At 33.9% G+C, this 15,655-nt stretch overlaps 2 protein-coding genes and 1 long non-coding RNA gene across 4 annotated transcripts; all 3 read left to right on the top strand.

Annotated features, from left to right (window-relative positions):
* Positions 1 to 2,754: 2,754 nt before the first annotated feature.
* On the top strand, positions 2,755 to 9,254 carry LOC128983518 (uncharacterized). The gene is made up of 3 exons (XR_008489858.1): positions 2,755 to 2,971; positions 6,538 to 6,600; positions 8,451 to 9,254. It is a non-coding gene; the product is annotated as an uncharacterized LOC128983518 (long non-coding RNA).
* Positions 9,255 to 10,176: 922 nt separating this feature from the next.
* Positions 10,177 to 11,933, top strand: LOC128983060 (uncharacterized). Its single transcript, XM_054402194.1, has 2 exons — positions 10,177 to 10,307; positions 11,158 to 11,933. The coding sequence occupies exons 1-2, from the start codon at positions 10,268 to 10,270 to the stop codon at positions 11,928 to 11,930; spliced, it is 813 nt and encodes a 270-aa protein (XP_054258169.1). The 5' UTR covers positions 10,177 to 10,267; the 3' UTR covers positions 11,931 to 11,933.
* Positions 11,934 to 13,897, top strand: LOC128983059 (uncharacterized). Of its 2 annotated transcripts, none has more exons than XM_054402193.1 (2): positions 11,934 to 12,033; positions 12,980 to 13,897. In XM_054402193.1, the coding sequence occupies exons 1-2, from the start codon at positions 12,018 to 12,020 to the stop codon at positions 13,759 to 13,761; spliced, it is 798 nt and encodes a 265-aa protein (XP_054258168.1). In that variant the 5' UTR covers positions 11,934 to 12,017; the 3' UTR covers positions 13,762 to 13,897. The 2 variants fall into 2 exon arrangements, with proteins under 2 accessions (XP_054258168.1, XP_054258167.1); XM_054402192.1 differs by lacking the exon at positions 11,934 to 12,033 and adding an exon at positions 12,201 to 12,358.
* Positions 13,898 to 15,655: the final 1,758 nt, after the last annotated feature.

Raw genomic sequence — 15,655 nt, forward strand, 5'->3', positions numbered from 1 at the left:
TATTTATGATTATACCAATGTAAATACTGTTAAGAGTAGGAGTATTATTATTCGGGACTTTACTTAAAAAAAAAACAGCAAAACTCTTACTTTTTAAATGTATACCAGTTAAAATGAAATTGTATCGAAACAGCAACACCGTAGAATGTTTTGTTAAGATTTTTACATAAAATTTCATCTGGGTGCGTTACTTTAGAAGGCTGTAAAAATCAAGCTGCAAGACTTTGCAAAGGAGCACTTATTCACTTAGAAGCGACATTTATGAGAAATAACTGCTGGAAAATGAGAAATAAAAGGGAAGAGAAACAAATTACCCTCAGGGGCGCTGGTACCCTAACATCTCACTATCAGTTAGCCGTGTGATTACCTTATGCATAACAAGATCACTTTCACTTTGTTAGCCAATGATCTTATTTGAAAAATAAGAACATAACGTATTTAATATCCTAGGGTTTCAGGTAAAATTCCGCTGAGAACCTACGATATATTATCGAATTGCATATTAGTTTATTTCATATATAATATCGGGTAAAGTTTTCACGCTTATAATATCGATTGTATTTATTCTATATTAACACTTAATTATAAGTGTGTTTACAAGAAGACTCACACAGTTCTGCGGGGGTTAGGTTGGCTCAGTTTGACTTAGTTTAGTTGATGATAATAGCTAATAAGGTAACATGTATACATAAAAAGGTCGAAATTTGATGTAATTTGTTTAGGAGAAATATTTGTATTCGTGTCCTGTTTTTCCGCCAGTTTAGAAAAAGGTTTTTTTTTTAAATGGTACCTTGTTTCTATAATGGTAAACTAAACTGAACTAAGCTATCCCAACCTAAACACCACGGCACGCTGTAAAAGAGTGGTGGGCGGTTCTCCTTGAAAAGACAGAACACAATACAGACAAACAATAAGTATTGAATGTTATATTAAATATAAGTAAATAATAAATCTATCAAACGAAAATATCCATTCCAAATCCATTCAAATATCCTAATAAGAGAGGTTGTTAGAATTACGCTGCTAGCAGACGTAAAAAAGTTAAACATGTAATAAAACTTTCTTATAGTGTTGTACATAAAAAATAAACTATAGCATATTTTTAAATACGGAGTGTACTGATAATCTTCTTACTTAGGTAGCCCAGACCAGTCTTAAAACTCACTATTTAAATGTCATCAGGCTTGTGGTAAAATTCCAAACATTTTTCTAATTGAAGAGGTTTAAATAAGTGACCCTCGTTCCATGTACAGTATAGGAGTCTGCAGGTAAAGTATAGGGTCCATGTTTGCCTAGTCGTGGAGTAACGCTCGCCATGGCGTGTAAACTGAGCTCAGAATGGCCTCTGTCGTCGATATCTTGCCTGATACATGTAACTCCGCCGCTTCTCGCACCTTCACACAACTTACTGATATTTGCCCACACCAAGCACGAACTACGATCCCTTTAAACCTACTCTAGAGTCTCAAAATATATTGATCAGCAACAATCTCCCTTAAGCAGTGCACGGACTGAACAGGGGACATAATGGCGTCCGTATATTTTTGCTGATACATTATAGCGAATTTTCCATATAAGGAATAAGCTAGTACTGTTGACTACTTTTTTTGAACGAGTTCGCGAACCAGTATGATCGGATTATGGGAACAGGGGTTTATGGTGATTTTTTCGGGTAAAAATTGGGGTTTCCCTTTTTTACCCTAATAACAAAAATCTTTAAATTTAAAACATTTGTGTAAAGTTTAAATAAACCAATATTTTTTATATTCAAGCATTGTTATGCGCTTATTGACTATAGACAAATTTCAGAACATGGAAAATTTAAATTTCGTACGTTATTCTTATGGAGAATAAGTAAACTATTGTAGTTTTTTTTTATGAACATATTCAATTTTGTAAAATTACCTATCCCATATCTATGAACCAATGAAAATTTAATAAAATAATTACGAAAAACACTTTATTACCTTACCTATAGCAGTAGACCTAAGTACTTGTTAAACTATGTAATTTTAATAGGTAATACATGAACATTTTAAGGAGATATTTAAGTGAAAATCTACTCAGGCAAATTAATGGAAATACGAAGGTGCGTATTTTAACCCGAATTTGAGTGTTGGATGAGTGTAGAAAGAAGTGAGATGCCTTGTGTAGCTTTGTTACTGTGTAAGATAATTTGTTTTACTAGCCCAATGACCAAAGGAAAACTGGATTCATTTTCGAACCATCAAAAAGCTACAAACTCTTCAACAAAACAAAAAGGACCAACCCCGACCCCGACCCGCTTGGGTTTGGGGACCCGGTGACCAAGCGAGCAATATAACCACAATCAATGTATACGCTTGTAACGATCGTATACGTTTACTGATACGATATGATGATAACAATTGTGTTTATTTGTTGATATGGTGTACCTATAATAATAAATTATATACAGTAACCTATTAATAGTGTAGCTTTTAAGTTTGTTGATTGCTAAATGTACCTAAACATATTGATGTAAGCACATGATATGCAGTTCGAATTACCTTTCTTACTACTGTGTCTATTTATGGAAACTGGACCCACATGGACAAGTTTCATGTAAAAAGTAATTGAATGGTAGAAATACAACATCGTCTATGATTAAAGCTTAAAATATTTAATCTTGTTGAAGTATAAAATGATTTAGATAAATTGCATTCGTTTTAACCGTGTAAACTGATTTGGTTTCATATCTAAACAAAGATTATTTGGAATAAAACGATTGATTACATGCATACGATACATTTAACCCTGATTGGGTATTGTAACGGAGCTAAACCTGTATAGTGTGTTGTAAGTCGTCGTTACTCATACCAACACTACTGATAATTTTTTCCGTATTACAGCAAATTCAGAACATTTTTAAACGTCAATGGGGGTACAATGGGGAATATACTAAGAGGATTGCTTAGCCTACTTCCCTGGTTCCAAACGACGCAACAAAACAGTAAGTAGGATCCGTAAAATGTAAATAAATAATATTTGGAATAAGTCAGAGACAAAGTCCAGTTTGCTAGTTATTACAGTCAAACAAATTAGGGCAATTTATTCTAGTTGCCAAAAGGCATTTTTCACCCAAACCTGAAAGTAAGGTCCACCCAATGTTTTTTAGTGTTTTCTGTTTCTTTAAGACCTACATAATTAAAATCTGCAGGGTGCCACTTTGTCACCCTTGAGCAAATTGAAATATTCAAAATGGCGGCCAAGATGGCTTAAAAACTGTATATTTGCTGTATCTTTCCCTAAAGAAGAGACAGGATAATAATTTTTGTGTCTAATTTTATGTTTTAAGGGTCAGAGAACACCAATAATTGATTATCTAAGTAATAAAATACCCCCGCCGCAGCAAACCTGCCAACTAAGCGAATTTCCAGTTGCCTGAATTGATTTTCAATTAAATGTATTTAATTAACATGAATTTTTATGAGTATATAGGCTTGCTGCTACAGGGAGGGTAAAAAAGTGTGTTTTTTAGTGAAATATTAATAACTTAGTATAAAATAAATAAATTTACCAAGTTTGATCAAAATATATCCATAAACAAGCAGACTACAACATTTTACAATATTCCCCATAAGAATAACATGGGAATTTAAAAATAATTATTATTTTAATTTTCTCCGTAACTAATAATGGTACAAAAACACTTTCATATAATAAATTATTTTTTTAAAGCTCTTTAAGAAGGTCTGAAGAGAAATTGGAAAATTTTGCGTTTAGAGGGTCAAAAATTAGAAAAAACAACTTTTACCCCATAAAACCCCGCGTAAACCCCGTTCCCATGGTCTGATCATGCTGGATCGCAAACTCATTCAAGTTTATCCCGCCTTACACCTTCAAACCAAATTTCATCAAAATTGTATAAAAATTACTCAAGTTATCGTGTTCACGGACACATATACAGTGTGATAGAAAAGTCCCGGAACGGTTAAATATTAAAAAAAATAATGCAGATAGAGCTAAAATACTTGGTACAAAGTCACAGGGCATAAAACTCTATTTTAACACATATTCAGTGATCCATTAATTCTTCAGGGGGACGGCCCACAAGGAGTCGGAAGAAAATCTTAAATGGAAGCATAGGTCAATATGCACATCAAATTAAAGGTCTTTTTTAGTAGAATACAATGCCGCAATTTGCACTTGAAAAGGTTGATCCTGCGCAAAATGGCAGATGTTAAAATAGAGTTTTATGCCCTGTAACTTTGTACCAAGTATTTTAGCTCTATTTGCATTATTTTTAAAAATATTTAACCGTTCCGGGACTTTTCTATTACACTGTATGTAATTGTCTATTATGAAAAATTGAATTTTGGTATGTTTCAAAACCCCTACTTTTTCAGTGTTCTCATGCTCGGATTTTGTCAGATTTTTTTTATAAATTGCCCTATATGTATCAATGTATGATTCCAAAATATGTCTTAAATGTTCTCAAAGAAATTTTTCCCACCTCAAAGTGTATTTTAACCGGACTAGATGTAGTGGTGCAGCACGGCTAGCTTTCCAAGTTGAAGACTAATAACAATATATCCCATAATATATCTTCAAAGCAATATACAAACTGATATGAGGTTGATAATTGTTCAAAGTTTTATGCAGATTCTTTTAAGAGCCACAAAATATGAATGTTCTTATCACCTGAGTTTGTATTTGCAAACATTTAAAGGTTTTACAAAAAACGAATCTTCGAAATTTGGTATTGTTTCTATTTAAAGCTGTCTCTTTTAAATGGGAGACGGACAGCGTCCCAGATCTTTGTTTAGGTTAATCACCTGATTTATGGCCTGAGGGTAGTGGTCACCAGTAGAGGGGTGGGGAATCGAGAATTCTGAATCCCACCGGAGGCGTTAACTTTTTGTCAAAGATTTCGCTTAGAATGCGATTACTTCTTAACTGTACATCTTTTGTTATAATTTATAACTTTATGACCAAAACTATTTTCAATTATTAACCAATATTAGATTTTTTTTATCATCAACAAGTTTGGTTGGTTTGGTTAGGTTATGATAGTTTATTTTATAATTAAAAAAAATTATAAAATTAAATGTTAGGCATTTGTAATTTTATTTCATGAACAGAACTATTTTTTTATTATTAAACCTTCATTCGATTTTTCATTATCAGCAAGTTTGGTTAGTTTGGTTAGGTTATGACAGTTAAATTAAACTTAAATCTAACCTATAAACGATACGTTTTGACAGCGACGGTGATAGAGTTAACAATTTGCCGCGAACAGTTCGGCTATGCACGGTATGATGCGGAAGCGTTCGACACCAACCTAAAACTGACAGGTCAACCGACCGTGATTAAGAGGATTACAGCCTCGGTCATGTGCCTACACCCCTTTTAAATAAATCAATATTTAAATGGTATAAAGTTATTATTATCTCAAAGTAAACTTGATGAGGAAGCTATTAAGACAAACCGCAGATTGTTAAGACGATTAGTTGTCAAATTATTGATGTTTTACTAAAAGCTTACATAAATCCAATATGGCGGAAGTTTTTAAAAAAATGGCGGCTTTCCACCACTTGGATTTTTCTTGATTTTAGCGAATTTCCCTATAGGGAAGTAGCTATTACCGTAGGTGGCACGGTAAGACTTAGGCCCGGGACCGATTTACTTTTTCATTTTGATGACCCTAGAAGCCAAAAACACCATTCGTTCAAATTTTTATATATGTATATATATATATATATATATTTACATATATATATGTATATATATATATATATACGTCCGTGAACGCGATAACTTGAGTAATTTTTGTCCGATTTTGATGAAATTTGGTTTAAAGGTGTAAGGCGGGATAAACTTGAATGAGTTCGCGAACCAGCATGATCGGACCATGGGAACGGGGTTTTACGGGAGGTTTTATGGGGTAAAAATGGTTTTTCTCTTTTTTGAACCTCAAAACACAAAATTACCCAATTTCTTTCTAGACCTTTTTAAAGAGCTAAAAAAAAACAAATAATTTAGTATATCAATGTGTTTTTGTACGATTATTGGTAACGGAGAAAATCCAAAAATTGTAAATTTAAAATTCCAATGTTATTCTTATGGAGAATATTGTAAACTGTTGTATTTTGCTTTTTTATGGATATATTTTGATCAAACTTGGCAAATTTATTTATTTTACACTAAGCTATTAATATTTTACAAAAAATACACTTTATTAGTTTCGTTGTAGCAGCAAACCTAGGTACTCATTAAAACTAATGTTATTTAAATAAATTTAATTGTAAATCAATTCAGACAAATGGAAATTCGCTTAGTCGCCAGGTTTGCTGGGGCGGGGGTATTTAGTATAATATTTTTGACACCTTTGTCGACAAAATCCCATATATTTTGGAATATGTGGGGAAGAATATGGGGAAGAAATATATTTTATTTCTTTTACCTTAAGTTTGATGTTGGACCGTATTTTGACTAGCCTAAAGAACAGTGTTGTTTTCTTAATTCAAGAAAACTATAATTTAAAAAGCAGTTGATAAAGTTACATTTTTTACACAGTTCCTGAAGAAGGATAATGCACTGTCCACAGTACAGCACAAGCATCAATTAGGAGAACTGCTTGTAAGTTAACTGATTTGATTACTGTGTTCTGTTTGAATGTTGCACTTATCCTCAGAAACCATAGATTTATAATGTTTTGAGTCAAGTAAATACTTGATAACATTGTTGATAAGGTAACTTGGCAACAAATTAATGTGGAAATTATTAAAAACTTATATTGATTTATTATTTTGGGTAATTTTCCAATTAAAACATCAAACTAGGCACAAAATGGTTATCCTGTCTCTTCTATAGGGAAAGATACAGCAGATATACAGGGTGAGTAAAAAGTGTGGAGACCCCCTGTTATTTTTTTAATGGCCCATACTAGAAAAACTAAACTCGGCACACCTTTATGACATGCTATGAAGTACTTTTTGGGCATAACCGTCACTTGGTGTACATCACCAAAATGGGGGATTTTGGGGGAAACTCAAAAATTTCAAAGCTATAAAAAAATGGAAGCTGATTGAACTCTTTAGAAATCGGAAATAACTTGAAATTTTATATTCAATTGGCTGCCATATTTTACTGTGCTAAGATAGAGACCTATAGTTTGCGTTGTTAGTTTTCTTTTATTATGACCTTCAAAATGAGGGGTCACTCGATGGGGCTTATCATGTAAAATTTTTGAGTTTCCCCCAAAATCCCCCATTTTGGGTTTGGGAACTTATGAGAATTTCAATTGGCTGCCATTTTTTACTGAACTGAGATAGAGACCTCTAATTTGTGTTGTTGGTTTTCTTTTACCAGGACCTTTAAAATGAGGGGTCACTCGATGTGTCTTTGTGTTTGAAATGTTTGAGTTTCCCCCAAAATCCCCCATTTTGGGGATGAACACCAAGTGGCGGTTATGCCCAAAAAGTACTTCATAACATGCCATAATGGTGTGCCGAGTTTAGTTTTTTTAGTATGGGCCGTTAAATAAATAACAGCGGGTCTCCACACTTTTTACTAACACTGTATAGTTTTTAAGTCATCTTGGCCGCCATCTTGAATATCTCAATTTGCTCAAGGGTGACAAAGTGGCACCCTGCCTTTTTTAATTATGTAGGTCTTGAAGAAACAGAAACCACTAAAAAACATCGGGTGGACCTTACTTCCAGGTTTTTTGACCTGCAACCAGACTAAATCCGTGATCCCGCGTTGTTTTTGAAGTAGATGCACTCAACTTTAATGTCCTACGAGAGGACTCATGCATAGTTGTTATGATAGTTTATCTATTAAAATATACGTTACTTGATCAAAATCGTTTGTGACAAACCCATGTTTTGTAAAGGAGACAATGGACAATAATATATAAAGCTATTTATTGTGTTATTGTGCTATAGTTTGTATTTTGCCAGTTTAAAATATATTTAAATATTTACGTACGTATTTAAGTATTACGTAAATAAAGAAAATGTTAAAATTATGGATTTAAAGCTGAATATGTTTAAAACAAAAAAAGGTTTACTAAAATCCTTATCTTCACTATGTAAAATATAATATGAGATATGTTGACTTCAAATAACATCGATGATACTTTAATGATTTGGAAAAGATTAATCATCACAACTTAAACCACACTAGAATAAGCTGGTTTGCTGACTGGTACGTGTAACTACATAGTGTTAAAGTATGAAGATTTACAATAAATATTATTCTAAGTAAAAAAAAAAACTTAAATTGTAATGAGATAGAAAAAAATATTCCTTGTGAAAATTATCAAAACTAAAAAAAAGAATGAACTAAAAGCTTCTTATTATTAAATAATATTGAAATAAAACTAAATTGGAATCTAAGTAAATGACAATCCGAACCCACTATAAACATTAGAAAAGAAACAATATATAGTTTTCATTAATTTATCTTATCTAATTTTGTTTCAGAGACAACCTACAATATTAAAAAAGAGAAAGTACAACGAAAAGCTGACAATACTAAAACTAATAAAATATCAAGTAAGTTTTGCAATGAATCAAAACCTAATAAAATGCATCCTAAGGATACCAGCATACAAAGAAGGAAAAGTCTTAAAGATATCGATGGTATAAAAATAACTAATAAACCAAAACCCTGTAGGCAAGATCGAAGCAAATTAAGAAAAAAAGCAAAGATAAAAAAAGAAAAAGAAATTCTAGTCAAAGAGGAAAAAACAAGAAGAGCAAGAGCAAAAACTCAAATCCAAACTCCAGCGGAGAAGAACTCATCTTTTGGTAAACAAAATATGGAAACACAGAGCATTTCTAATCCTCAGAAATCAAATAACTCTGTTAAAAACATCAATATAAATATAACCTTTCTAAATCCAATTGTTTCTCTAAATGTGCCCATAGAACATTTAGTTGCGTTGGGCGAACATGGAAACTTAAATAAAGCTGGGCCAATCGAGATTCCTAAAATTGACTCTAACCTCGATAAAACGAAATCAAGTAAAGGTAACTGTCAAAAGAATGATAATGGCATGCACGTAAACAAATCATCTAAATCGTTTACTTTACCACTTAGAAATAAAATAGCTGTAGAACAGGTCGTTTCCGATACTAAATTAGTTGGAAACATCGATGACCGTTGTCCCAATGGCCCCCTTAATGATAGTGACTGATACGAGTAGAAAATTATAAATATCATAAACAAATTCAACTTCTAACACTGAAGATGTTGTTGGTGATGACGGCCTCCTCGTTTTTAACCCTGAATAAGCGCTTTTTACTGTTACTATTCACTATTGGAATATTAATAAACGGTATCAGCAATCTGGCACATTACTTTCTCCCATTAGCTTGTCAACAACCTTTATCATAGGAAAGCGATGAGAGTAACTATGATTAATATGTAAAACTCACAAAAGTCGCATGTACTTTTGAACCGTAGTTTTTACAAGAACGGAGAGGGGGGGGGAGTGGGAGGGGGAGGTATTTTGTTTGGAATTATTAGGACCATAACAGAAGAACTTCAATCAGAACAGTTTTTTTCGAAAAATCTATTTTTTGTTACTATCACTTTTGAACCGTCATTTGTACAGCAAATGGGGGGTTGCATTATGTTGTTAAGAATAATTAGGAATTTTACATACAAATTTAAATCGCACTCGGATTTTTGAACAATAAATGTTTTTTTTCTTATTTTATGGTTTTATTTATGGGAAAATGACATAAGTTAAAATAACTTTTGAACCGTCATTTTTACAGGAATGGGAGTTCTACCATTTTGTTCAGAATTTAAAGGGCTACGTAATACTAAATTGTTATCAAAATAGTGTTGGCCATTATCGAGAAAACTATATTTTCCCGTTATTTTATGGGGTTTTATTGGGGCGAAAATTTTGACGAAAACAATTCTTTCTCCATTCTGCGCTTTGAAATTTTTTACCATTGATTAGGTCCACTTGGTTTTTGAGGCACTGAAACCAATTAACAAATCATCAACAGATAAGTAAGTGTATGCATATCTTAAACGTGTTTCTGTAACCATCACGATAAGCGATAATCGTTAGTATATTTGAGAAGTGTGAAAATGTTTTTAGGTTAATACTTCGTGTTAAAAAAAGAAAATTGTGGATAAAATTGCCGGTTACTGTGTTTGCAGCATTGATGTTGTATCCGGATATTGACATAAGTATCAGACAAACCTTACTTAAAATTCAGTATGTAAAATATACAGGGTTGAAGTCATGGATAGATTAGAATCTATACTTTGTTAAAACATGGGTAATGAGATTGAATCTGCCAGAACACGTTTAGAAGGTATGGTGCATTTTAGCATCTTGTTATTTCTTTCTTAATATTTTGTAATAGTTCCATAAAAAAATTAAATACATTTTGAGATTACATTCAAAGTTCAATTCTCACTTTATTTAATCTGATAAATATATAATTAGAAAAAAATCTTAAAAGTCAATAATTACATTTTAAATGGAAGATATAGTTGCCGAGTACGTAAAGCCACGACATTTTTTGTATTAATTTTACTGTTGTCGAGTCTTGGTATGTAATGGTAGATCAAATAAATACAAATTTATAGATTTAGATAATTTATTTTAAAATGTATAAATAATGTTTAGTAAGATATTCCTTAATTTGTTAATCACCATCAATAGAATGGGATACATGGCATTTTGATTTAGTCAGCCGTCCAGTCACATTGAACGGTTTTTAAGGCCCTTCTTTTATATTTGCAATAATCTTGATTTACGTTGACACACATTCAAGATGAAAGCTTCAACCTACTTTAATGTGGATACATAATTAATTACATATGGTAGTCTCGTATGGATATGTGTTTAAGATTGTGAAACTGTTACATTCGTCCTCTCTCTGGGCTATGTGGCCCTAACTTTGCCTGTATAAATAAACCATTTCATTTCGTTTACTCTCATACTGCTTGACCGATCAAGATTACCATTTAAAATTAACTTTGTAATTATGAATGGTACAATAGTAGTCCATGGATGTGTATTCAATGTTATTACATGTCTTTGTGCTTAAATCCTTTATAAAAATAACATCTATTTCCATTATATCTATTATCTATTATATCATTATCCAAAACTACTTAAAAACAATCTCTGGTTTTAAAACATCTTTGTACTTTCAGATAAAGAGTTTGAATCCTACTTAAATCTGTTACAAGGAGCTACTGAAAAATTGTTGATGAAGCGAAAGGTTGATATAATAACATCAAAAGTCTCTCAAGATAAAACGACAACACCTGAGATGCATATTTACAAAAGTGGAAACATTCTAGGAAGAATACGGTTTCGAGGTCATCCTGAATTTTGGGAATCAAATAACATAAATCCAGGTCCAGATGAATACAAGTCTGATGTCGATGTTGAAAAATCATTACTTGGTTCCAATCCTAAAGACTGGAATACAGGGCAGATTATATCAGCTCAAAAACTGATAGAAGAGTTTAGAGCTAAGTATTTTAAAGAAAAGTCAGATCCTGGAACTCTAGCCAAATTGACTAGAAAAAATTGGAAAGACGCTTGGTCTAAGTTTATGTTTAGTGTAGTTAACGTAGACAACAATATAGAAAAACATCTCAACCCTGTTAGCATAATTGATGAACGATTAAAAGTATTTAAAGAGAAAGGTGGGAATTTTATTTTAGGAAAAATGTATCCCATACCTCCTAAGGGTGAGTGTGAGGATAAGGTTTTATCAAACATAACTTACAGAAATAATAAAGCTGAAGTGACTGGTAAAACAAAGAGTGACACGTCGAAACTGGAAAACAAAGACCCCAGCTCAAATATAGCAACGAAAAAGACTGGCGAAGATTGTCTTAGAGAAACCCCCGTAGAGACAGCTAGCGTTTGTTCTGCCGTACTCGAAGTTGGTAAGGACAAGGGTTCTAACGAATAAAAACTCAAGGCTACATACATCCTAAGAAAAGTTAAATATGATGATAAGTTTCGAACATCGAATTGTGTATTTATACTCAGGAAATATATGGAACAGTTAACTAGTAAGTATTCGAGGAACACTAAAATCTAAGTAGGCATAAATTATACCATTACGTCCCACGACAATGGGGATATTACTGTTTTTATCAGTAGCAGTTTAGATAAGGGCTATCTATTATAATCTTATAATGTTGCAGACATGTCGGAGGGTGAATTAATAAAAGAAAACAATATTATCTTCCATTTAGCACAAGAGAATTCTATCGAACACATTTTAACAATAATACCAGTTGTGAAGTCTTATAAGTTTTTAGGTAGCAAGAGGTGTGGTTTATTCAGTTACAGTAATGGGGAACGATTTAGCCCAGTTTCAAACGAGAATGACAGGTAAACATTGTGAGGTTTGTGAACAACACTTTATGTACAGCTGTGACTAGGCTGCGTCACCAATCTATGAAGCAACTCTTGTTAAGACAAGAAATGATGGGGTTTATAGATTATATGAGATATGCTTCTGTCACGTAAATGTTAGACGCTAAAATAATTCGTAATTTAGATTCTGTTTCTCTATTAATTTAAAGTAGTATTTGATGTCTTAGAAAAATTGTCGTAAACAAATGTGAAAGATAAATATTTTTATTTAAACCCTCTACAAGATATACATAATATGCAAGACTCTATTAACATTTTTATCCCGAACGATTTAATTGTGGTGGTTTCTAGTATGGAAATGACAGAGCTTGGATAAATTACCTGGGACAAAAATCACTCATTTTAAACGATGATCAGGCTTTGTTGTTTTTGGAATTTAATTTTTTACCATCGAAATGACGCAACATTAGGTAACTGGTTTGTTTAGTTATTTTTCTATGGTTGAACCAATTTAATTTATAAAACCCATTGGTGCAATTTAATAGTATGTTTCTAGATACTGCATTAAAAACTAACTTTTACATTAAATTTACGACTTTTGGCTAATGATGTTCACAAATACACATTTGATTTTAGCGGAGAACTGGGAGTTTCTGTTAACCATGCTTCAAAAATCAGCCGACAAGTTGTTGATAAAAAGGAAAATTGACACTTTATTAAAAGACGCAAAGGTAGAAAAACAGCCGAGAATAGAAGTTTTCGATCAATCCTCAGCACCGGGACACGTGGTCCTAGGTCGCATCAGGCCGCTCGACAGGAAACCTCCACGAAACAAGAAGACGTACAGCAACATGGCCTTCAACTTTGGCAGCGGGAGGACCGAGAAGGGCATAGTATCTCCAGCTGTGTTGGAAACCCTCCCCGAGGCTTGGACTGAAGAGTCCATCAAAGCAGCCCAGGAAAATCTTGCCAAGCTAGAGACTGAAGCAAAACAGAAACAACCCTCAACGACACAGCTAGACAAAAAGACTGAAATTATACCTCCAAAGCCAGACATCGGAAAGGCTTGGACCAGCTTAAACCACTGGACTATCTTTGGTTACATTCCCAACATATGCACGGAGGAATCACCTAGTGCCATTGAGGAACTGACAAAGGGGTTTGTGAAAACACAGATCGAAGAAAGAGCATTTGTAATAAAAAAACATATGGGAATAGTGGGTACGGTTATACCCGATGATGCAAGAAGAAGATCATTTTTGTCCTTACTGAAGAAGAAGGAATATGATGAAAACGCACCTTCAACTCCCTCAGAGCCAGATACTACAGTTTCATCGACTCCCGACGCCAAAGTCGACGGAGAAGAGGATAATGTGAAGAAAAAGAAGAAGCGAAAATACAAGAAAAGAACTCCTTAAATGAAACCTGATACAACCTGGGAGGTTCTAATCAAAGCTGCCCTATTGTAAGATTTACTTTAAATAAGTTTTGTGATACTAATGTTAGCAAAATCAAAGTTTTTAGTTATAACTTAAGCTAAGGGCATTACATAATATATTGCAAATAAAATGTAATTATAATATTTAGTTCATTAACAGTAAAAATTAGTTGAAGGGTCTCAAAACCATTGTATAACTGCAGTGTCTGAAACTAAAATCCAGCCAGATTGGTATCTTTGTGAATATTATGGGAATGGTTGCAGTTTTATAAATAGTACGTTTTTAACTAGTAACGTAGTGACATTTTCCGGTGCACACTCAAGTTTCATGCGTCCAGCCGAAAACAAGAACTCGAAATTTCACGTTCAAGGCGAAGCTGAGCATGCAAGAGGTATTTTCACCTACAAGGCGAAGGCGAGGATGGGAATAATTAGAGCAAGTGACGGAAATCGCCATCAGTTTATGAACGATACTTTTTATTATGTCGCAAAAATAGTCACTAAGATAACGAAATGCCTAGGTAAAACTAAAACAATTACATTATTTTAATATACAAGTAGCGGCAAAATGGTTTTAGACAACTAAGAAATAACATCATAAGTATTATAAGTACAGTAAACACGGACTTCAAGCTAAAAACATAGCTTATGCACGATTCTAAACAAGGGAATTGTTATTTGTATAATAAGAGTGCAACATAAATCATTGCCACTCGAGAACTGTAGTGTAGATAGCCTAGCTACACAGCTTTAGCTGAGTGTGGCCATACATATCCAGAGTGGCAATGGCTGTTTTTGCTACAGTTTTGCTACTGTACACACTGTTGCCAGTTTTGCTACTGTTTTGTGCTTCAAGTGTGGGCATACGTACTCAATAAGGAGGTGTATAGGATGCGTCCTTAGAGAGTGCAGCGTCAGGGTAGCATCCGCCTACCTAACAGTGTCTGAACCTTCCATCTTGGTGGTTGCTGGAGTAATCCCCGTCAAACGTGGCGGAGAGGAAAGTGATTTATCAGTGGCGTGGAGAGGACCATGCAAAAACGGAGGAGCGCAACCGCACCTACCAGCTCTGACAGGAGAGCTGGGAATAGGAGTTGCGGGGACGCTGGACCAGGAGACTGATTCAGCAATTCCAACCATGGGTTGACTGACGGTATGGTGAGGTGGACTATTACCTTACCCAGTATCTGACAGGTCACGGGTTTTTCGGTCGTACCTGTTCAGGATGGGCAAAGCCGTGTCACCCGATTGCACCCACTGCCCAGGCACTCCCGACGACGCGGAGCACACCTTCTTCCGATGCCAGCGATGGGAAGGTTCCCGCCTGGAGGCTGAACAACATGTAGGGCTGTTGTTTAGGGTGAGGACAATTAGACCTGTATGTCACATTTCGTCCAGGGTATTCTCCGCACAAAGAAGCTAGAGCTTGACCGAGATGCAGTCTAGGTCATAAAGAAATTGAATGCCAGAAACGGCGCGAGCCCTTAGGGCTTAGGTCACACGTTGACCTGACCTGAAGTAATGTGACAAACAATTCCAGGTCTGTGTCCAACAGAGTAGAGGAGTTTTTTTAGTGAGTAGTCTGACAAGCTCAGGAGTCTCACACTACAGGCTGGCTCCTTGTGTGCGTAAAAGCATTTTTACTTCCTCTCCCTTAAAAAAAAAAATATTAGCGATAAATTGGTTTCTGAATTAGTATATATATCTTGTGGGGTTTTGAGAACAGAACCATGTGTTTTAATGTTTACATGGTAATACATACAGCTTTGTAAATGATAGTCTTAGTTGGTATTTTTATGTGATTGGCCAACTTGAGAAAACAGATTTTTTTTATATTAGCTTTTATAATTAGTTTGAATGAAAACCGTACACGT

Source organism: Macrosteles quadrilineatus, unplaced genomic scaffold (genome assembly GCF_028750875.1).
Source record: "Macrosteles quadrilineatus isolate MER2022 unplaced genomic scaffold, UCM_ALF_1.0 Scaffold_1__1_contigs__length_201487025, whole genome shotgun sequence".
NCBI classification, from domain to species: domain Eukaryota; kingdom Metazoa; phylum Arthropoda; class Insecta; order Hemiptera; family Cicadellidae; genus Macrosteles; species Macrosteles quadrilineatus.